At 41.5% G+C, this 25,117-nt stretch overlaps 1 protein-coding gene across 1 annotated transcript in view; it reads right to left on the minus strand.

Annotated features, from left to right (window-relative positions):
- Positions 1–25,117, minus strand: part of nr5a2 (nuclear receptor subfamily 5, group A, member 2) — a 68,822-nt gene that overhangs the window by 29,209 nt on the left and 14,496 nt on the right. The window contains exon 4 of the mRNA XM_051375932.1: positions 23,144–23,856. Within this exon, the coding sequence (XP_051231892.1) occupies positions 23,144–23,856 (713 nt within the window). The remainder of the gene's footprint in view (positions 1–23,143; positions 23,857–25,117) is intronic.

Raw genomic sequence — 25,117 nt, forward strand, 5'->3', positions numbered from 1 at the left:
TGAAATTGAAATGCTGGTCCCTAGATATCTTAATAATAAAAAAGCTCACTTTAGCAACAAGGTTTACTATTTTGTTATTTCAGTTTTAAATTTAAACAAATAACTGTTATATCCTGTTATATGTTGTAGATGAACGTTCACTCAAACACAGGATAAAATGTCCGTCTTACCCCCACAACAAAAAGTTGAGACACTGTTTCAGCCTTAGCAGCTTGTAAATATCACAGGCAGCTGTTTGCGAGGCAAGCTTGCTCACAGGTCAATCAGTTGCACACCATGGGCATTGTTTTTTCAACCTTACACAAAGCTCAGAAGTCCCCAGCACACACTCTGAAGCTTTCTCATGTGAACCTCTCCACACTCAGTTAAGCACTTTGCTACGTGCCTGATTTAACAATGTTGCCAGGTTTATCTGTTTGCACATTGCCAGCAGTTTCTGAGTGATTCCACAGATGATAATGATTAAGTAGCCATTTTTTTTTTTCTTCCTGAATGCCAGCCGCTGGCTCCCAGGGTCCTGCCAGGTGAGCTTGGGAAGCTGAGGCAGGTCAATCGGTGGTTCTCTACACCAAAACAACCCCCTCCATTGTAACTGTTAGTCTCTTCCCATGCTTGGCTGTGTTAATCATTACTCCACAAAGCCAGACGCAGGCAAAAAAGGACACACTGAGAAGGAAGGAATGAGGAAAATGTATGAGAGGTTCTTTCTTTTCCTCCCCCCCCCTCCTTTTCTATCAACAAACATTTGTGTTTCTCTTTGAGGTATCATAGGGAATAATGTGTCTTTGTGAATTACTTTGTTGCTTTGGGTCTGTGAGAACTGTCTGCAATGTTCATCACCAATGTCACTTCGTAGGGTGAAGAATGTGGATCGATGTTAAAACTGCAACACAGGCAGGTGCAGCATGAACACCGATAACAGGTATATTTCTTTTTGTGCTGTCTGGAAATTGTATAGGGATCCATCTGTTAAAATACATACATGTAGGTACCAATTTGATTTCAGCAACTGTAGCTTTAAACTTTATTACCTTGTATGAAAGAGATGTGGCCGAGTCTCAAGTCTATAGCTTGTTGATTATGATTGTTATGACTGCTGATTTGGAGCTGGTGTCAAACATTGTCTGTTTACCTTTAAGGCACACGTAACGATATTTGTGCCATAACACTGACCTATCAAAGCCACATCTCACACACTGTTGGAGGACATGAACACTTGGGCAGCCTGACTATGGTTGTCTTTAGCCACTGCTGCCATGTGGTAACTGTACTGGTTTAAGTAACTCTTAAGTTTTATGTTGACAGCAGCATGTGGAAACCAACCATATAACCTAGCCAGTATACTTTCTGTTAAGATTGGCTTTATTTCCTAATTTCTTTAGGAGTCCCATAGACTCCACTCTATGTGTAACAATAATAATAAAATTGGAAAATTAACCTTTTTTCCGACCTCATTAAAACCCTGGGGACCCCAAACAGACTATCGGGGTTACTAAAGGTCATTGTCTTCCCAACCATCGTGCCTATGTCACAACTATACTGAAATAAACTCTTCACAAAATATAAAAGATAAATAGTATGGTGAAAAAAACCTTTATATTCAATGCCTCACGTCTCCCACTTCTCTTTTATCAGTGAAATTCAACGGACAAAATACAACAAAGCTTCTGTGAACTTTTCTGACATTTTTGACAGCATCATAGACTCTTTCTGTGTCTCTCCTCCTCCTCCCTAAAATTCTATTTTTTTGTGGTCCCACACTGAAGGCGCCTCAAATACATGATGAAAAAATTCAAATGCCTTCATTAAAACCATCAGAGAGCAAGAAACACAGTCAAAGGAGGGAGTTCTCCATACTGCGCCCCAATCCTCTCTTTATTTCTCCATCTACCCTGGAAGCACGTGTAACAGTGCGTATGTGTGTGTGTGTGGACGGATGGGCACATGTAAGACCCAGGCTCTTCAAAGGACCCCCCTGCATGTCAGCGGTGCTGGCAAGTGTCGGGGTCCTCATCAAAGGGTTGTCCTCACTCTGCCTGCCTGGAAGCTCTTCTCTGACAAGAGGCCTGGGTCATCAAAGGGGGGCAGCTCAGAGGGGATGACGGCGGGTGATAGCAGCCTAGACGAGGGCTGGGGACACCCGCCTGGAAGAGGGGGACTGGTGACAGACAGACAGGCGTGAGGGCGGGCCAGGGGTTGGGGTTCAGTTCGCTGACCTTTTAAGTGCCAGCGACACGAGCTGTTTCCGTGACAAGCTCTTCCTTTGCTCTGTCAAATGAGCAACGCTCATGGCGCCTGATCTTACAAGATCTGCTGCCTGCTCTCTCAGATAATATGAACTTTCTGACACAGAGTCGACGACCGCTTCGTCTTCACGCCTTGAATAGTATTTTTGCAGCCACTACTGTTGGTAAAACATTAGCCGATTGCCAGTGACTGATTACAGCCTTTCTCAATTTGATTTATTCACAATATGACATTACAAAGTTCAAATGTTCAAAACCTCTCTTAAGCAATAAAACAGGTGATTTATTTAATCAGTCAATTCTTATCTCACTAGATGGTCATGGAAAATTTAGATAACACTGCCAGTTGCTAGTTTAATGTTTCCAGCGAAGTTGAAACAAACTTGTTGTTGTGTTGTTATTCCTTGAGTGTTTCTCGCTTCTTGATTTAGCAATGTGATACGCAATACACTTGTTATCACTGTTAGAGTATCATTGTTTGATTTTCATTTTTAAATGTATTACTAACATAATGAGTTCTGGTATAAGATCACTCAGTGTGATTTATTGACAGGGGTTTCAATGTTGCATCTTATGGTGGCAAAATGTTGTAAAATGTGTTTACTCTTTGCACATTAAAATAGCAATATGGTAAGTTGGGATCATGTTGGGTAGATAAATAGCTGTAGAGATTATTTCATTATTATTCATATCATGAATATGTATGTCTATTTTTTTCATGTTGGCTTAAGTGAGTGAGTGGAAAACATCCTGACTTACTTTTATTATATTATTATTATATTATTTTATTAGCATGATTCATGATTCGACATACATTGTTCACCATAGATTATACATGTTAACTACACTATAGCAGCAACTCATTAGGACGGGAATGTCATACATGCTCCAAGTTGTTATTTTGTTTCATTTTAACAATAGTTAGTAACATTATGTGTCCCCAGCCCAAAAAAGGCATATAAGTTTATAAGAGTAGCCTATTTATTTAGTTTTTATAAATGAACAATTCTTTAAAAAGCTTCCTTACAGCTTTACTTATTATTAATGACATTACAATTTCATGCAATTTTTTGCATGCATGTAATATAGCAACTGCACTGCCTTTAAAAATATATGACCATGTTCAAGTTTCTCATTTCTACAGTTTTCATTAATTTTGCTGAAGGAAATTAAATTTTATAAATAGAAAATAAGAAGAAATATAATTGTGTAAGTTAATTACTTTGAAGGGAAAGGTTTTCTTATTTTTAAGATAATACAGGATTTTTGCTCTGAATTTTTATTTCCAGGAGCAGCACACTCAAGGTTATGAAATTGGTAGGTTATACTAGTTAGTACAGTAGACAAAAAACAAAAACCCATTGCACTGAAAAATGCTTTTTAAAGCCTCATATTGTTAGTCTTTGTATGCTCACTATATATTTGCAAACCAACCAAATTTGCTGCTTGTAACATTAATGTTTCTCTTTCTCAAACTAGAGGTCTAAGTCTTGATCAAAATCTCAATCTAATAGTTAATTGGGTAAAGGTTAGCTGGCCATGACCTGATGTGAAAATGACACCTAATGATTTTGTGGTTTAGAGTCTAAATGTAACAATTTAGTTACACCGTACAAATTCACAGCAGAATTTTCAGCAACATAAGTGAATAAGTTTTCTACTTTTGCTTCCACTGTACGCATTTGGACAATCCCAAGTCTCCATCTGTCCTTGGATGGAGCAAAACTCATTATAAGGATTTAGCTTCTAAGGTCAGGCTGATGCAGAAAATACACTCCCCAGAAATTGCTTCAAACTGGCCTCAAAATCCACATTTAAGGCTACTTTTCAAGGTGTGATCTATTTAATATTTTAAAATCATCACCAGTGTTTGGTTAAAAAAATGAGAGAAATTTCAAGCAGGAACTTCTACTTGCAGCAGCCAGCAATGAAAAATACATATCCTCCAAGAAACCAATTTAACACCTTTATGATCGTTCAGGCGAGTGGGATCAATGCCAGGATCAATCGCTTAGCCCATAGCTTTTGTTCAAAACCACTGCCTAAGATTAATGGGATTTTCCAGAGAGAGAGGTAGAAAAAGAAAGAGAGCGTGGGTGAGAGGGGGGAATGAAAGTGCCAGACAGGGAATGAGAGAATGAGAAAAGACTTCGGGGAAATTGAGAAAATAAAACATAGTGATTAAGAGCAGATATTCCTTCCATTTCTGGGCAAATGTAAATTAATTGGAAATGGAGCATTCAGAGGCTCACTGACAAAAGTAATGTTTATTCATAGCCCCCTGCTAAGAGTGGAGCAATTATCATGGTGTGTTGAGTCAAAACAGGCCAGTGTAGTAGAATCTTTTCCCCCCTTTCTTGTGGCCGGGTTTTGGTCTAATGCCACGAGCATTGTTAAGCTTCGTACGGTACGGCGAGCTTTAACGAGAGTACACAGCTGGATCTGATTTTAATAAGTAGTTCCATTTTTGATGTGGCCTAATGAACAGATTAATGGAATCTCCTTCTGTGGAGCCTTAATGAATGGAGAGAATCATGCTATTTTTTTTTCAACACAGGGGGGAGAACACACACACACACACACACACACACACACAGGCCGTGAGTTTATCTGCCTCAAACGACTTGTACATAAACAATAGCTGCGCTTCTATCTTTCCGTCTCTCTATGCTGGACAAGAATCAATGCTGTCTCGAAGTACTACAGGTGAGGTTTGAAGCTGACATCAATGCTCGTGCGTTTCTAGCAGCCGTCCTTTGGTGCAGTCCTGTCTTGGCATCTGTTCGCCTTGAGCCAAACAGGCCCTGTATTCACCTGGGAAAAGGCATTAATTCACCTAGAACGGCGCCTGTTGTTCTCAGAGTGTTGCAAACACTTAATTATGGCGTGCTTGAATGTACTGTAGCTCATTTCCAGTTCAGTTTGGTAATTTAATTGAAAAGAGTCTCAGTGTGGGGTGCCATCGCCAGCAATACGATTTTGTTCAACTAATTATGTCACAATGTGTAATAAATCATAGAGTGGCTGATTTTTGTGAAAACACATGCAACCCTACTGACCTGAGATCAAATATTACTATCAGTGTGTTTATTTTTTTATTTCCCTTCGTCTTAACAAATACCAAATTACAAGGGAGGAAAAATACAGGTCAACTGACTCAGTCTATCTTGTTGTAAATGAAGCAACAACTGTCTCCTGAATCCTACTGCAAATCATTTTTGACAGTCATAACTTTCGAAAGCCACAAATAGAGTTACATCCAAGAGAAAAAAAACAACTGCGTGAGTGACAAAATCCCCAGGACGTTCCAGCTATGTGACCTGGTGGGAGGGGAGAGGCGGCCTTTGGGTGTCCGTGTTCCGAACTATGTCCTGCTCTTCTCTACACGCTATAGAAGTGGATGAGAATACTTGTTTATCATGGCTTACAGTTCATGTGGGCCTCGATCCTATGCCTGGCGGGGTGATAAGAATGCTGGGAAAATAAGCAGGTGGCAGGTGGCGCTGCTTGTTGAGGGGGAGGGGGCCTGAAGAGAGGAATGATAATACTAGAGATAATATACTGAGCAACTCGCTTCAGCAAAACTGAGTTTGTCAGCCAGCAGACAAGGGTTGAGATTAAAGCTACCGGAATACCTGTTCGCAGCCTGACAGTATAGCTGGCTTTTAGGACGCAGTGTTTACAGAGCTACATTTCCTATAGAGATGAGCATCCAGGGAAGCAAAAAATGACCAAAACTGAACCTCTTATCTCCTACAAATGTGATTTATTTTCATAAATCAGTTGTTTAAAATGTTGTTTTAATTGCAAATAAAAGATAGCTATGCTTTCTGGTTGTGCTAAGAAATGATGCTTGGACTTTGGTTGGGGAAAAACTCTTTTCTTATGATGTGTTTTACTGACTTTCATGGGGTATTTAACCAGACAGACAAACACTTAATACACATTTAATATATTCTAACTGTAGTATTTCAAACATTCTCTTTAAATTAGACTGGCATGGGAAAGAAACTAAGCCATTCATTCAATTAGTCTATTCAGAGTGGTCAGTTTAGTCTCTTAAATGTAGTATGATCCAGTTTGATCATGAGCCAGCATGAGCCCAGAAAGAGAAATTAGAAACAAAACATCATTCATTCAGAGATACATTAATGCATATCTCTCTAAAAGACAATAAGCTAGTGGATTTAACATCAGCTTGATACTACTCACTGTGATTTGCACTGTGAATGTATGCTATGTGTCTGTATGTGACACTATATTTATGTCATTGCGTGCATGCTCATCAGCATTTCATGTCACTGGCACCTGTTTGTTGGTTGCATGTATTTCAAATACAACATATCAGGTAGTGGAGAATGCCTATGGGTTTATCTCCAACGGAGCACACAGAAACCCTAGACTGTTATTATGTCCCCAAACAGCCATAGAGATGCCACGGGCCACCTGTGAGCTCAGAAAATATCACCATTGTCACAAGACGGCCTTGTGTTTGCAGAATAATTATTTTCCAACTTTTTTCTTTTTTTGTGAAAAAAAATAAACAAATAAACAAAAGACTTATTTTGCTGTTTGCAATTAGTTATCTGTTTCTAAAGCTCACTTTGCACTTGTCATGTACCTATTCTTTTAGCTGCCACTGTTCAACAATAAATATATACTGTGGAGCATGTTGAATTTGAAAGTAACGTGGATTCTCTCTGAGGTTACAGTTGAAGAGAAATATGAGGTAATAGAGAGAATACAATCCTTCCCTCTACAGAAAACATAAGTGCACAGTTGCTTTTAGGACACAAAGGACACAATGATGAGGTTAGACAGATGCTGTGAAGGTGCAGGGTCTACTGTAGGTTCTCTGGACTTTCATAGACAAACTCAATACAGAAAACAGAAACAGCATAGAAACGACACAGAGAATGAGAAATGCTGCCGATCAGGAGGAGTAAACAAGTGGATAATGTGTGCGGCTTAGAACCAAAGCAAGGACTTGATGTTTTAATGATGATGTTTTAAAGACATGAAATCCAATCCAAATCCAACACCTGTCTATAGGTGATATATAGACCAAGAAATAGTACTAGCTCTTGATTTGTCAGTATCCAACACATCCGTTCAAATATAGCAAAAACATTGTTATATTTTGTTAATATTGTCACCTATGACATGTGTGGCAGCTGAAGACCTATGTCCCAATAAACTGATTTTGTCTTTTTGGCATTAAAAGGATAGCCCAAATAAAAAATAAAACACTCACACTGGCATTTTTTTTCTCAGTTTGTTGGAGTATGTGACTAAAAAAAATCACTGTGGTGGCTGCATGACCTTCAATAAATAGATATTTTGCTTTTCTATTCTCAGTTCACTTTTTATTATCAGTAAACATAAGTGAGCTGGTGAATGTTTGCATCCTTTAGTGTTTCTCATAGCAACAAAGAATTAAGTGTATTATTTTAGCATTATGTGACTCATTGGTTGGAACTGTTTGGTAATGTAACATATAAAAAGTGTTTTCAGTGAGTCTGTGTGGGCCAATGCATGTAAACTCACTGTGTGTTTGACTGAGAGCACATTGTACATTGTAAGAATGCATGAAGGCAGCGTTGTGTGTGTGTGTGTGTGTGTGTGTGTGTGTGTGTGTGTGTGTCAGAAAGAATGCTACTGTATGTCTAAGTGTGTGTCTATGTGTGTGTGTGTGCCCACATCTGATCGATATGGCCGCGGCACTGAGATTGATCGGTTCCCACGGTGACTGCATTAACAGACTCTGGAGGCTGACCTTTGACCCTGAGAACACTCTGCTTTCGATTTGCCATGCTCTCTCTCCCTCCCCATCTTCACATCTTCTCGTCCGTCTACACATCCTGACATCCTTCCTTTTGTCCCAGGCTTGTGGTAGAAAGCGAAAACAAAAACCCAGCTAATGATTGGACGTGCCCACTTTCTCTACTTGCCCAGCTATCCATCCTTTAATCCTATACAGCATCTTTTTGTCTCGAGCCTTGTCGAGACGAAAGGAAACAAGACATGGTCCTAATAAGGTCTTCCTGCTCTGCCTTGGGCCTTGCCTCAACACACCAGTGATATAAGGCCACTACAGATACAGGAAATGCAGTAGCTGTCTATGGTACTAAACCAGTGTAGCAATGTGTGTGCTTAATAAATGTGTAAATAGATAATAAATAAATAAAAAAGATGCAAAAGAATCTTGGATGGATCACGCCACTTAAGGTAAGGTTAAGTTGTTAGCTTAAGCCAGCTAAGCACACAACACAAATGCACACACACACATCTGTGAGAATCCACAAGAAGCGTGGCACTACATTCATGAGGCAGGAAAAACAAAGTATCTCTGTGGGTCTGTGTGTTGCAGGGGGAGGAACGTCTTGTTTTCTCAAGGTCGCTGACGATGGCAACAAACCCTCTTCTCTGTCTGATATTAGCGCAGGGATTTGACGATGAACCAAGCACGCCCAAACTTTCCTATTCCGTTTTTACTTGATGCATAAGCATATGAAAGATAGAAAAATCAATAAGGCAAGAGAACGGACCAGTGAGGGGCCAGACATGAATTTCAATTGATATCTTTTCATGCATGCAATGTTTATTGTTTTCTGCTATGGCTGGTCTGTTTACTAGATATGTACAAAATAAGGTAACGTCTGCCAGCTTTTTATTATAATCATATATGAAGAGTATGAAAAGGTTAATCTCAATCATCCAGGTGGTACAGTGTCTAATGAAAGATCAACTTTATTCAGAGATCTTTGGTAAGGCACAATCGAAAAAAAGTTAAAGAGAACTCAAGAAAAAAATTAGGTTATGAGAAAGAAACGTATGTACTGTTGCCTCATTTCTGAAGAAAGTTAATCCACGAGTGCATGGCTTAGAGGAAATTAGTTTTTTCTTCTCTTTTTGAGAGCTATTGTTGTCAGGATACCTCAAAAGTGGACTACCTACCCCCCACCACACACACACACATACACACATGCATACACGCACGCACACACACGAAATCTGAGGGCTTAGAGCTAAGAAGCTATCAACTAATTATCAAAAACACAGAGAGGCCCTAATCAATTATTCACATGAACATTAGACCACTAATACACATGTAGCCCAGGGAACAACATCTCCCAAAAGTAACCCTTCCTCCGCCTTCACTCTAACACACACACACACACACACACACACACACACATAGATGCAAGCATGTAAAGACCTGCATACTTACACAGAGACACACATACAAATGCTTGACAGTAATACCTGCATACACACACTTAGACACGTGCAGCCTCCTGCTCCCTTCCCTTCCCTTCCCGCCACTCCACTCTCCTCTCCACTCTCTTCTTTGCAGACAGAGAAAATGCATGCCATCCAAATGTAAAATGAGTTGTGCGAGTAGACTGTCTGTAAGGTTCCTGGCTGGGAGGTACTGATCATAGAACTCATATTGATCCATCAACACCCTCCCTAACAGACTACCCAAGCACACACACCCAGAGCTTAATCTACCAAGTGATTCCTAGGCATTAAGCCCCAGCCATTGAATTTTCATGCCGTGCAATCATTATTTGAGTTAATGCTGCAATTTATGACTTGGTGTTTGTGTGAGTGTGAAACGTAGGTGGATGGGATGCAATATAAGGAGGTGAGTGTGTATGTATGCAGGTATCGAGATGACTGGGTGCAGATTTCTGTGTGTGTTTTAGTTAAAAGTGGAGCTTTGTATTGACTTGTGTCAGTGAGAAAGAGGATTTACATACGTGTGTGTATGTGTGTTTTTGTACAATTGTGTATGTTTGTGTCTATGTGACTTTCATTGACAGACAGTGGGAAATGACCCCATAATCATTGTCTGGCTGTCTGTGCGTTAAGAGGAAGAGAAGACAAGGAAAAGAGGAGACAAAGAAGACAACAGGCTAAAGGCTTCCACCTTTTGTATTATTTAGAACACTTACACACACATACATACCCACAGACACGCATATATGCAATATACCTTAACACAGCTTAGACAGCCAAAGCTGTTTTAAAATGCAGAGACTGATGCAGAGATGCTTTCTGTCTGAGAGGGCGGGAGACAGATTCCCATTAGCGTTTGACGCGCTGGGTTGGGGGTGTGTTGTTTTCTTTTTGATGAGCGGTTGTGAGGGGGTCTAGGTGGTGAGTTTTAGAGCAGACAGCTGTGAATCCACATCCAGACATGGCACAGCTCCAGAGATCACAGGGATCACAGCCCTTGATGCACAAATTAAATATCTGAATTAACTAATTGAGCATTTCCGGAGCTCCTGTGATATGTAAACAGTAGAAGTACAAGGAAGATGAGGCATCAAAACCACAACGCCGCAGAACAGATGGAGCTGTGCTTCTCCCTGAAGTGCATCTCCAGGCCTCGTCTGACAGAAACTGCCATGAATGCATCTGTATTAGGAGAAAGACGTCTCCCTATAGCACTGCTGTGGCAGTGTGAGGCCTGGTGGTACTGCTGCTGATGGGAAGTGCAGTGCAACATGTGGCCTATAAAATATTGGCCTAAGGGAAGGTGAGCCACCTGAAAACCTTGTATTTTTTTCGCTTTTTGTTCAGCATCCCTGGTTCATTTCTAGAGGTTTAACGGTGTTGTCGACACCCTTCTCAGCAAGTTCACTTTCAGCATATTTGGTTTATTGCTCGTCATTGTTTCAGCTTGCTTGAAAAGCCACTTTTTATCCCCCTCTGAGAGGGCGCAATGCGAAAAGAACGCAGGACTGTAATGCCTATTATTAGTGCCATGCCTTTATTTCACATGTGTGGAATCATTTATCCGTGGCTCGTGCCAGGTTTGCAGTTATGGCGTTTTGGGAGAAATGGAGAAAGAGATTGACCGATTGAGAGGTGAGGAAGAGGGAATGATGTGAGTGTAATAAAAAATCCTGGTGTAGTGTAAAAGAAATAAGTAAAGCAAGAGCAAAATTAAAACCAGCAACCAAAGGAACGCTTAAAGTAGGGACAGGGAACAGGTGTCTTTGTCCTACTTTGCCGGTGGGGCTGAAGCCATTTTCTCGGCCGGTTCGTTGTTTGGCGTGCGGCCCCATTGAAATTTCTCGCTCGTCGTCACAACACAACCACAATGTCTAATGTTACTCCTATGAACTGTGTGCATCAGTCATCGCGGTGCAAATTCAATCACCCGCCTTCCCAGTTGAATATAAATACCCGTCCACTCTTTAAGTGTAAAACTAGCCGGCAAGCTGTCGACTCTGTTCTACCACTGTCTTATCCATTGTCTCCTGGAGCCCCGACCCCCCCCCCATGCTTCCCCACTCCTTGTCCAGAATAGACAAGCCATAAATAAGCATCAAAAATAGACGTTGGGGGACAACTGTTGACAGCCCAGTGACGAAAGCGGCAGACACAGGCACAACCTCTAGGCAGGCTGGATTACACGCAGATAATTGAGGCCACGCAACATCGGAACATAAGAAGCTAGAGGCACTTACTTGAAAAGCCAGTTGAGGCATTGTGCTTCAGAGTGCAGTTTAGGGAACAAAATCTATGTCTGAAGAAGTTTGCTGTATCCACTGATACATGAGATTTCCTCCTAGGACATTTTATTTTAAGAATCAATTTTTAATCATATAAACATATATCATCTCATATGTATAAAGGAATCCTTGTTAAAATGAAAAAAATGATTTTTTTCCCCCAGTAATGTTTCCGCCACTTACTTACTTTAAACTTTTAATTAGATGCCCTTTACGTAGGTATTTGTGCTTTGATTCTTTCAAAACTGTACCTTTTGCAAAGATGAAATGCTGGCAAGTGTAAAAGAGGAAGATAAATTAGCTGACAGGTTTGCATAGTTTTGTGTGGTGAGTTTAGTTTAGAGGTTGAGGGTCGTTGTAAGGCTGTAGCAGCCACACCACGTCCCCTCTGACCTCCAGGAAACCCTATAGCCGGGAGCTATTTAGAAGCAAAATGCCAGCACTTCTGTCTGTATATTTACCACTCGTCTAACAACATATCGCCACCCTCTTCCACCAAGCCCACCGGCAGATAATAATACTTTTTACAAGGATCATTTCTAATTCTTTGCTGCCGCAAACTGTGAGCACCACTTTTTTGGCTTGCAGAGTTTCGGATGGGAAGCACTTTGGAAAGGTTCCTGCATAAACTGTAGATTTAACACAGCTCATAACTATAAGCACAGCAGAGAGGAGGAGAGGGAAGGGAGAAAGTTGCTTGTACTTTGGTGGAGTGTGTAAAGTGTTTGCACGCTGTTGAGTTGATTTGTTAGCAGCCTGGCCAACTAAATCAAGTCCCCATATCCACTTTGTTTTCCTTATTTTCTTTGTCTCTCATTCCCACTTCCTCTCTGCCTTTCAATCTCTCTCTCTCTCTCTCTCTTTCTCTCCCTGCTGATTTGACTGACTGTTGCCAACTTGTGAAACAACAACGGTGTTAGTTCGGGGCCACCGAGGCTAACAGCACAGCCTAGTCACCTGCGCCACCGTCTTAACAAGCAGCATGACCTGCCAATAAAAAAGGCTTTTACCCTGATCGTCCTCAAACGAGACTTAAACACAACCTGCTCTTTCTCCCTCAGAATGCCCAAAGTGCTCGCAAATGTGAATCAGGCTGTGTTAACTTGCTTGAAAATGAAAAACTACAGAAGAGGTGGAGGCAATTTTTGCTTTTCTTTACTGCTTCATCAGCGGCAGTTTGAAGAGGAGGGTGAGATGGAGAAAGGCAGAGATAGACGGAAGTTAAAAAACACATCTATTCTACTGGTTAAGTGGGTGTTGCAGACACTTGATCCATGCAACAATGTCCATCCGTCAACAGTTACATGTCTTGTCAGTGTCCATAAGAAAGTGTACTCTACTTGGTTGGAGTGAGAATTTTAGCTAAATGTTGAAAGTTTTTTTAAATTCCTTGAGTGTGGATGAAGAAGTACAAGGAAGAGGAAATGTTGTTGAGGACAGTTGAGTCTATCATTGCCCGGAGCTCTGTAAACTTGTACTTCATGACAGCCTTTCATCCCTCATCAAAGCAACAAGTAGATGAGCAGACATTGGGCATGCTAAAACCTCCCAACCCCCGTCGTCTCCTTATAGCTGCCGCTCCTGTGGGACGGGCGACCTTAAATCTTCTCTTTTAACAAGTTTCCTGTTCTTCCTTCCGGCCTCCTGTAGTCCCCTGGGGTTGGACCAACGGGACCATTCCAGTATTTGGAAAGGCTGTATCTTAAAGCTCAGTCTACAACCATCAGGGGAAGTGAGGAGGACATTGGAAGATTTGATTTTTGTCAGATCACTGGTCCCCTGCAGTCAGCAGCTACAGCATGGCAGATGCTATTGGAAAATGCAAACTTTGGCTATGCCAAGAAATAAATGCTGATGTAGAGAAAATAAATGAGCTTCACACTAGACATGTCTGCAATTGCTATCTCATTATGTTGCACACAGTGGAATAGGAACTTTTTCTCATACCAGTATCCTTCTGAGACACATGCAGTATGTATGTATTTCACCTGTGGGACCTGGGAGGGATAGCGCTTTGTGGTTTCAGTGCCTTGCTAAGAAGACACTTTGAATACCCTCTGTTATGTCATATTATTCTGTCTTTAAGTCTATTTTGAAACTGAATTGAAAAAAAATCAACTTTTGTATTGGTAGTATTGAAAAAAATGAGGAGGGTCGTTTTTTTGTATAGTATGTAGTATTTATGAAAAAGAGAGAGTGATGTCTTCCGCAGTGGTCAATAATTTATGAATGAAAAGAGGCCTTTGTGAACCCCTACCACCCTGTACCTCCCCCGCCACCCCCCCGAACTCCTGCTCCTACCCAGTGCTACTGATCAAGCAGATATTGTTACCGCTAAAATAGCAACTTAAAAAAACACACAGGCGACCATAAGACCTGCCTGCAGTCTGGGAGAAAGACTGACAGCAGAAGGGAGGGGGTGAGGGGGGCCGGAAGAAAGAAAGAAAGAAAGAAAGAAAGAAAGAAAGAGAGAAAGAAGAAAATAAAGAAAGAAAGAAGCTAAATTAAGTAGTCTCTTGACTACAACAACACAGAAATGGGTTGTGTGTGTTGGTGGGGGAAAATACTGTGTGGTTTTTTGCATGTGTGTGTGGGGTGGTGGGGGGGCGTGTCATCTATCACTGGACAAATGCTGGGCTGTGGGGGGTGTTGGTGGAAGTGAGGGTGAGGGTGGGTGGGGGGGGCGTTGTCGGCCAGAATGGTGCTGCTCCTCAAATGAAATAATATATCTTTGAAAGCCTACGCCCCGCGCCAGGCCTCGGACCCATATATCAAGCCCAAGAGCGTCTGGTGGATCCGCTCCAGGCCCATTAACCTTCCACCTGTTCCCCCCTTACACCCCCCACCCCGCCTCCCCCCAACCTAGCGGTCCTCTTTTCACCCCCCCCTTCCCCTGTTGTCCTTCACCATACCCCCTCTCCTCCTCCTCCTCCTCCTCTTGCCCTTGGTCATTGCCTCTCACAGCCCCTTGTTCATCTTCCCATTTACCCCCCCCACCTTCCTCTCTTCCTCATTTCCCTCTTTCTGTCCTTCTCTGGCTGTCCTTCATTATCTTCTTCTCTCCCTCTCTCCCTGTCTCTTTCTATTTCTCTTTATCTCTCACGGTCAACTTTTTTTTTCTCACTCGCTCTTTGCGGCGATATCTCTCTGTCTCTAACTCCATCTCTGACTCTGTCCCCTCTTTCTCTCATGGTCACTTTCTCACTCTAAATCATTCACTCTATCTCTCTTTCTCTCTCTCTGCCTCTGTTTCAATCCCACGTCACAGTCTTTGCTCTTTTCTCTCTTTCTCTACTCCTTCTGTAACTCATTTAAACTCCACATCTTTTCTGCATCCCTCATTCTCTTCTCTTGTCCTTCTCTACACCTATTTCTTCCCAGCTAAGGTAAAGCAAGCATGCTATGGGGTGTGTGTGTGTGTGTGTGTGTGTGTTGGGGGGTGCAGCACAGCCTGCCGAATAATTCAAATGCAATGGACCAGGGACACGGTTACAAATCTCTGCCAACTGCGTGCGGCCGCCAACCCCATCACGCTTGCAGTTTGTCAGGATTGGGGTGTCGGCAGGGGAGGTTGTTGCGGCGGCGGGGGGGGGGGGACTGTTGACCTCTATGACAAGACAGACGTGCAGCAGCCTGAATGTGTGTGTGTGTGTGTGTGTGTGTGTGTGTGTGTGTGTGTGTGCGTGTGGAAGGTGGTATAGATATACCACTTCCCAGGGTTCACAGATCACGCCTAAAACGGCTTATTAATTTCCACTCAGTTATGGGGTGTGAAGAAAAAAGAAAAGGTGCAATCAGCGGTCAAAGCAGGGCACGAGCAATACACCCCCTCCTTCTCCCACACACACACACACACACACACACACACAAACATGCACACACACACACACACACACACACACACACACACACACACACACACACACACACAACATGCACACACACACACATTTGGTTGCACCTTGAAAATTAAACTGCTCCTGGATAGGTCATGGAAAACAAGATATGTGTGTGTGGACTGCTGTGTGTGTATGAGGGGGATAACTAAGACTGTACAAAAAGACCCTCCAGTTTGAAATGGGCGGGTGGGTGGTGTAAGTATAATTTCACCAAAGTAAATTCATGTAATATTTATGGATGTAGATGGAGGGGAGGTGAGGAGGGGGTGAAATTATGCAGCAGGGCAAGGTGGGGCGTATCAGAGGACCTTACATTATTCACTCAGGTAAATCTATAAGTGGAGAATATTCAGGTGTGAGATGTGAACATCAGCCCCTTCCTGCCCCACCCCAGGGATCTGTCATACTGCATGATTGACTGACGTGCAGCCGCTTAGAGGAGCCAAATAAACTGATGTAGAAGAGTGTTGTAAATAATTCTACTGCTTAAAATGCTCACCTTATTTTTTAAAGATTGTTGCAGATTTCTTTGAATTTTGTGAGTTCTTTTTTAAGTTTGAGTTTTGAGAGAATTCATGACCAATTACTCTTGAAAATGTATTTATCTTTTGGTTATGTGTTTGTTTGAATTTGTGCCGTATGACATCAGATTTGGTTCAACTGAACAAAATTAATCTTTTCTGAATGCAAATCTTATTTTTCCGTCTAACACACAGTAGGGCAGCTTAATTTATTAGTTTGTGGTTAATAATATTATGTTGCACTGAAAAGTAAATAAAAACATGACAAAATGTTAAAAAAAATATTTATATATTTATGTTTTTATTTGAAAAATTTAAAAACTTTGATCATAAAGAATAGATGTCTTTAAATGTATTTATCCTTTTAAAAATGAGACATTCAGCCAACGTGCTCATCAGTATTTCTATTAAAGTTCCCTTAAGCAAGACACTATAGTCCTGTCAAATGTTTATTAAGCACGTTTGCCTTTATTTGATAAGGAATAGTCACATGGTCAGCATCTTAAACCCCTTGGCCACCAGGACGCTCTGAGCGTTAAGGATGGTGTGAGCACAATTAGTGAACAAGTTTGTTTATATGTGTGTACAGTAAAAAGGTCAGTATTTTTATATTGTAATAAAATATTACGTTGCCTCTGATATGGTTAAATGTAAATATCAGTTAAATAATACCTTTCTTGTTCCATGTTTTCCATGCATTACCTCATCCCTTTCCTGCCCTTTAGCCCTTCCTGTTAACTTTCTTTAACTCCCATCTCTCTTTTTTTCTTTGCTTTTATCTTATGTTGTTTAGTATCCTCCTCTCCCCCTTTCTCTGCTCCATCACATCACATCACCTTTCATATTTTCTCCCTCACCTCTTCCTCTTTGTTATTCCCTCTCCTTTCCGTCCCTCTCCACCGCTCTCTCCACATTCCTCCTCTACTCGTCTCCTCTCTCATCTCCCCTCTTTGTTTCACCTCTGTTCTCCTCGCCTGTCCTTTCCTCTCCCCGGCCATCTGTTTATCCAATATGGCCGTCCCATCTCAGCTGGGAGCTTTCCCAGGGAACAAGACTTCTAATACAGTTCCTCCTCAACTTAATGGCCCTCAGTTCTGCTTTTGCCATTCCCGCTACATGCAGAGAGACAAAAAAAACGAAACAGACAGAGGAGCACAAAAACCTGTCTGGATCCCCCCAAAAAACTGTCCCTGGATGACTAAAATAAACAGTGAAGCCACATTTCAAAACGTCATGGCTATTTTCCTCCCTGCTACACTTTTATCAGGTGGACGGACTAAATATATGTATAAAGTTACACAGCATTTTACTCAGGACAGAGTCTAAACAACATGTCATCTTTAGCATATAACTGAAGTAAGATTCTAGTTACAGTAACACACACTTTTCTTTTTGCTGTTAAATATAGTAACAGTTCGGATTCAGACAAAATATTAGTTAACAGTATCTGTCACCTGGCTTTTGGCAGTCCTACGCATAACAATCTGTGAATAAGTGAGCATTCATATATGTGGCCAAAAAAAGACTGTTTTGCTACATAATCACAGCATAATCAGTGTCAGTTCCTCAGATTGGATGAGCAAGTGCTTTTTTCTAAGCACCCCATTTGGCACTGATTGCTGTTTTAAGACATGTTCTTTCTGAGAAAATGAATCAAGAATCAAAAACTAACTGACTAGGTAATCTACATGTCCATTAAGTCCATATCTAATTGAGATTAAGATCATACGTATCTCTTTTCTAGGTGTTACTGAAAGGCATTCTGAGAGAGTAAATCACTAATAAATGTGACGAAGGGTTAAGGTTAAAGAGGATATATAAAAAAACAAACAATGTTTATCACACAATAGCTCCTGGAAAACACGCGGCATTGAATAATAATGATAAAACTGTAGCAGCCCTAATACGTTGAATTACTTAAAAGTCTTTTCTGACGTGGTAATTTCCTTTACTTCATCAACCCCTGTGTGTTGTGTGTTGACAAGGCACACAAAGGTGCTCTCTGTCCCAACACCAGACACACATCCTTTTTTATTAAAGGGTGTATAGAGGAAGGGGGTGGGGGGTGTAAAGGGAGTAGAGCTAGGAAGGTAAGATATAAACATATGAATCATCAATAGTCCCGATTGCCCCGCTAAATTCTCCCTCTCATTGTGTTTGTGGTGGGAGTCAGGCCAGGCATCCCAACACTGGAACAATGGAGGAGAGGGTAGCAATGGAGCAGCTACAGTATGAGTCACCCTCACACACACACACACACACACACACACACACACACACACACACAGTGTAAATAGACGTGAACACTCGCAGTCAAGCAGTTGTCCACTCTGATATTCAACACAAACAGGAACATTAGAAGAGGTTTTTAAGAAGGCTGTGTTTACAGTTTTCACAAAGAAAGTGTCCTCTTTTCCACTTCCTACGGCTCAAGTATTTAAATTTAGTCAACCAGTAACTATTTGTTACTTTTTAATTTAAGAGTAATTTACTTTGATGCAACATTTTTTGTAAATTCAATTTCCTTTTACTTTTACTGTAATTTTTTTGTTCTGTTTTTTTTATTTCCTCTTTTCAGTTAGATGTTTTTACTTAGTTCTAAACTCATATCTACATGTAGTATTTTTTGTGTATATGACATTTTTTCTGTTTTTATGTCATAGGCTTAATGTGTCATAGGCTTATGTGACGTCAGAGGCAAGTAGATATAATAATAATTTTTAAAAAATCTAATACATAGGGTTACCTGTGAATATTCCACTTTCAAATATTGAGAAATATGCAGTACCAACTCTTAAACATCATTGATCTATGATGTTCAATGCGTTTAAGAATAAGTATAGTGTCCCGTCTCCCTTATCCCGCCTCATCTATTCCTGCTTCAGTCAGAGAATTCCTGCATTTCCCAGAATTCCTTCTAACAAGTGAGCCCTTAAAATATATATATTTTTTAATTTGTATGTCAAGAAAACTCTAAAAACTATTTGGTTACATTACTTACTGAGGCTACTGTATAGAGAAAATGCTATCTGGGATGTTTAATAATAACGCCACCAAACAGCAACATTCATTAAGGAAGAAGTAAAGATCAACCATTTTTGAATGGATTTGTCCTTTAACGGCCAAAGTTGCCTGGTTGGTGGTTGGCACCGGGGCAGGCGGAGGGGTTCATAGCAGGACAGGGGAGGATCGGAGGGGAGGGGTGGCAAAGTACCAGCCCTGTGCTAGCAAATGTCACTGAGAGACAAACACACGTGTTTCCCCCCTTAGAACACACTCAAATCCTGGCATATACTCATAAATAGACACATGCACTCATATACTGGATTAAGCACTGATAGTATACTTTCATACACAAACACGTCCACACACAAAATGTTTTCAGAAACAGAACTCAAATGCATTCTGAATTTGAATGAATGTATCTGTACACTGTCATTTTAAAATACAGTTGTACCCACTTGCATAATGAAATATACACTGATCCTACAAAACATTTCCTGCTGCAACTCACACTCATCAAATCAAAGCAAAAAGAACCATCTGAAAAATGTATAGAGTAATGTCATTGCCAGTATATTTTAAAATAAAACAATTATTATAATTATGCATTATTCTGGGGGAGGGGCATCTAATTTCTATTCTAGAAAAACACAAGAAAACACAACTCTGTGATTGGGAACTCATATTAAGGGCTGAATAGACTTAACACACACACACACACATACACACATACACACACACACACACACACACACACACACCTGTCTTCAGCTCACTCAGAAATGTATAAAATAACCACAAGTGATCATGACACTAAGTCATTGATTTCAAAACCAGTGCACCAGACCTGACTTTCTCTAATTGTCGATGTGTTAAACCAATCAAAACTGGGGTAGGCTGGCGGTAAGAGCCCACCGCAACTTCTCGGATCCAAGGTGTTAGAAATAAACGTCCCTCACGTCATGCCTCATTCCCAGAAAGAGGGGGAGAAAGAGAGAGGCAGCGTGCCGCATTAGAAAAAAAGGAGAGAGCTCTTTAGAAGGTACTCCTAATGGCTAAATATTTATGAGTCCCGTGACCGAGGCCAACTTATGGAAACTAAATCTTTAAACACTTTTTTTGGCAGACGCCTCGCACACACCCTCTCAGCTTGGCTCTATTACCAGAGAAATTCTTTTGTTCTTACAGAGCTAATAATAGTGAGAGAGGCTGTGCGTTATGTGTGAGCGGCGTCTGTGTCTTAATGTGGATATGTGTGTGTGTGTGTGTGTGAGTGAGATGGAAGTGTATATATAGCTTCCTACAATGCCACACTACTCCTGTGACAAACTTTTAATTCTACTCTGCTTCCTGTCTCTCTGGTCCCAGGCTTGACCTCACATCTAACAGTCAGATCTGTATTAACAGGAGATGTCAAAGGTCAGGTGGATACAAAACATGCGATCATAAGTTAAAACAATGGGAAACACACCTTTTGTAGTGGGTAGCCTTACCCGAAGCACCATACAGAAAGACAAGTGTGTACATTTTTAGAATCTATGGAAATTCGCCCCCAATCTTTGGCAATGTTTGTCATGCTTAAGCAACCATCAGCATGCATGTGTTCCTATGTATAATCACACAAACACACATACACAAAAGCAGGCATATTCACAGGGAGATAAAGTGGACAGGGCAAAGGTCGTTTTTTTTCAGGGTAATGTGATGTTGAGCTGCAGTAGCAAACACATAAAAGCCTGCACCAGAACAGAATAACCACACACACACACTGCACAGTACACTACTCCAGAACAGTACTCTCCAATTATGATTAATAGACAAGCAGACAATTTGAGGGAGATATTTTAAAACCAAAGTATATTCATATTCATTTTGGCTAGCTCATGATTTGCTTGTTCCCCTCACTTACACCAACACTAAGCCTTCATCAGCAGTCCTCCCAGTAGTTACTAATGAGAATAAAGCAAGGAGGAGAGGATTGTGTGGGAAAAACTGTCACAGCCACAGCTAGCGCATTCTTTTTCAATCCCTCTTGTGTTTTAGATGGCTCTTTAAAAACAGGGCAAGGGGGGTTTAGCTCAATTATCTCCCTCATTTAAGTGAAATACGCCCCACCTCCCCAAAACCAATGGAGCTTGTGCAACAGGACCCGGAGAGGCTTTTTTTGGGAGGGGAGGTAGGGGGGGGGGCTTTCTCCTGCATTCACAGGTCATTTTCTACCTTTGTAACAGGCACCCAGCTCAATTACTATTAAGCTGCAGTAATATGGGTAGTCATTAGGAAAACATAATGACATTTCATTCAGCAGCTAATCAGCGAGTGACAAACACAAGTGGGTGAGATAATTGAATTAGGATGAGGGTGTGAGAAATATAGAGCCTTCGCAGTGGAGCAAAAATGATCATTCAAAGTTAATGGGCAAAACACACACAATTATTAGCTGTGGCCACACCCTACAATAAGCCTGTGTGTGTGTGTGTATGTTTGTGTGTGTGTGTGTGAGTGAAGTAGTGTGAACCCCAGTTGAATGCAAATACAGACCTCGAAAATGTCAATAGCGGGGACACGACGCATGCTAAATGTCAACATGTGTTTTTCAAGGACTCTTGTCTGCGTTGTAATTGGCTCTGTTTTTAATATTACATTTATTTCGTGTGTTATTTTCCCCTTTGAAAACAAAATAATATTAAATATTTGGAGGGAATTTTGCAACAGGCCCATGAATATGCAGCTGAGCCTTTGGCGATGCGATGTGAAACAAACAGACAAAGGAGTCTGACAACGGGAAGAAAAACAGGTGAAGCACAGTCTAATCAAATGCCTTTCATGTCGCTCCGAACATTAACCTTCATTCAGAGCAAATAAAGCTGGGAGCGCAAAAACACACACCAGAAACTCTCCCTTGGGCTCTGTGATGAATAAGCGGGAATTATCACATTTTTACAGTGAGACGTTGTTGGACGGTTCCTATTGGTCAGTTGGTCACTCACGGAGGACACAGTGTTTACTGGGCTTGAACTGTGTTGTTTTAATAGACTTGGCAGATTACATACACATAGTTTAAATGCTTTAGAAGAATGTCCACAAATAACGACTTAACTTAAATAACAAATCTTAATTGGGGTGCCTGGATAGCTCACCTGGTAGAGCTAGCACCCCATGAACCAAGGCTGAGTCATGTCAGCCCCTCTCTCGCAAATAAAAGCCCCCAAAAATCTTAAAAATAACAAAACAGCCCAAATTAAACTAAAATTAAAAAGTGAGTATTTGTTGCTATGTACCATCTGTGTGATTTGGTCAGCTCTCTGAATTTTGTTTGACCAATATGCTAATGGTTAGTATCACGTATCATCACACAGTGTGTGCCCACTTAGATCTGAGGAATACTTCAAGGGGAGATGGGCGGTATTCAGTTTTCAGTTCACATAAAACCCACAGACTACGACCCTGTTAGTATGAAAAATGCCTGAAGCCCAAAGTTTTTACAACCCGTAGCCAAAATGTGTCACACACAGGGTAAATACAGCTGGCTGCTGAATTTTGATCAGGCAGTGGGACAGACAGTGGTGGCAGCTACGAGCAGACCCCCCTCGCCCTCCCACAGCCCTGTGTACTCTGCATTAGTGAGCCAGTGCATAAAAGTGGAAGATTAAAGGCCTGTTGAAGATAAAGGATTGAGCAGATTATGCTCATGAACTGTGTAAATACTGTCAATTAAGGATGAGAGCATGGTGAAAGATTTATCATTGAAACAAAATGCAGGGTAATTTATTAAAGGCCTGCAGTGTAACTGCAAATAGAATTAAAGCTTAAACAGTAATATGCTATCTTAACCAATAGGAATGATTTTCAAAACCATGAATATAACGTTGTAACAAATAACATAAAATTTTTTCTCACATTCACACAAAATCTCTCTCATCACATGGATTATGCAAACCTACCTTGAGTTCACGGAAGAAGATGCTGCTGCGTGCCCACTCCACGATGGAGAAGAGTGTCTGGTCAGCCATCTTGCACATGAGGCCGAAGGTGTTGAGCTTCTCGTGTTTGCCTCGGCTGGCCTGCTCCTGCTGCAGGTAGGCCAGGATCTTGGCCTGAACCTGAGGTTCGTCTGGCTCGCACTTAAGCAGCTCTACAATCAGGTGTGGGAAACTGGGTGGCGAGCCTGACTGGTAGGCATCAACATAGGCGTAGCCCATGATGGACTCCGGCGAGCTGGTGTATGGGTCTGGGTACTCAGACTTGATGGTGCGTGTACCCTGGAAGTGTCCGTAGGCCGCCTGGTAGCCCTGCAGGCTGCCGGCGTGTGGTGGCATTGCCATGCTGACCGGTGAAGTGACAAATGGGCTGCGGTCGTAGTCTGTGGGGGGCAGGGCAGTGGCATGATGATGGTGGTGGTGGTGGTGGTGATGACCAGTGTGGTGGCCAGCATGATGGCTCAGTGGAAGGCCTTTGGATGCGGCCGAGTGGATGTTCTGGATGGCTGAGGAGATGGTGAGGTCGGTGGGCACGGCTTGCATCACCTGGGTCATGGCTTCAATCTTTAGGCCATTGGCTCGGATCAGTGCTTTCTTTTGCTGCTTGAGGGCCCGGTCACGTTTGTACATTGGGCCGAACTTGTTGCGACCACCACGCATGCGGTCTGCCCGCACAGCTGACAGACAGATGGAAAGAGGGATGAAAAAGGAGAAGAAAGGAAGAGGAAACTATTAGCTCTGCACTATGTAAATATGTAAATATTTGGCTTGCATAATTCTTGACAGTGTTCATGCAAGAACACATGATTATGAACTATACTAAGCACCTTTTGGCAAATTCACACTGAACTGTAGCAATAAAACAGTGATTTGTAATGTTCCATGAGAAATAATTTATGTATACAACAAAGACTTTCAGAACTCGAAAAAATACACATTTACAGACAAAATCTTATATATTTTAGTGATGCGATAAGATTTGTCCATATATATACATATAAGCACAGTGTTATGAAAGTGAACTCCTCATTTGTGTCTTGTATGTAGGGCAAAGGTTCTCCTTTGGTGATTACACTTGACATTTACCTGTTGACTCCTAAACCCCACAGGTCTAACAGATAGTGTTGTTACTCATTGACCAGAGACACAAACTTCAATGAGCCACTCTGCTAAATGATCGTTGTACAGCTGGCTATCTCTGTCTACCACTCAGGAAATATACACCTCAAAATATAGATATTGGTATAGACTAGATTCAAGTTCTCTTTCCAAAACACGTTGGTTTTAAAATGCTATTAGATTATGCAATATCTAAGAGCCATTAGCAAAAACTTTTCTTTACCAAACCCCAAAGGCTGAAAAGGCTGACAATACAGTAACTAAATGGGTTTTTTTTCCTTTCTGATGACCCAAACCTACCCATAATGCCCCCTGCCTCCCCCCTCAGTGGAGGATCCTGTGGTGAGGATCACAACGAGTCTGTGCCGCGGGTATTTCTAATGAACGAGCGGGCACAAAGTGGACTGCTACGGGGACCATGTGTGATCTGGCCGACTGCTGCCATGGGGGAAGCTGCTCTGCTGTCTCCCAGTCGGGGGCCGCTGGTGTTAATTATTCATACTTAATTACCTCTTACTCTGACGAGGCTCGCCGAGCCCAGTGTGCAATAAGCTAATGGACGTCTGGGAGCCTACGCAACAGAAACTCGCTCACTAATACCAATACTGTAGAATATTATAGACTTTTTTTCATTGTATTCAATGGGGTCTTGCCTCCATGTTTAAAAGAAACACACATATTTAATTGTATATGTAAATAAATGCACATACATTTGCCCTGATCATACACTGTGAATAGTCAGATAACATGGCGAGTCAGGCTGGGTCCACTGCAGCCCATGATGTCCTGACGGATGAATGAAAGAACAGAAGAAGAAAT

This window comes from Dicentrarchus labrax, unplaced genomic scaffold (genome assembly GCF_905237075.1).
Source record: "Dicentrarchus labrax unplaced genomic scaffold, dlabrax2021, whole genome shotgun sequence".
NCBI lineage: Eukaryota > Metazoa > Chordata > Actinopteri > Moronidae > Dicentrarchus > Dicentrarchus labrax.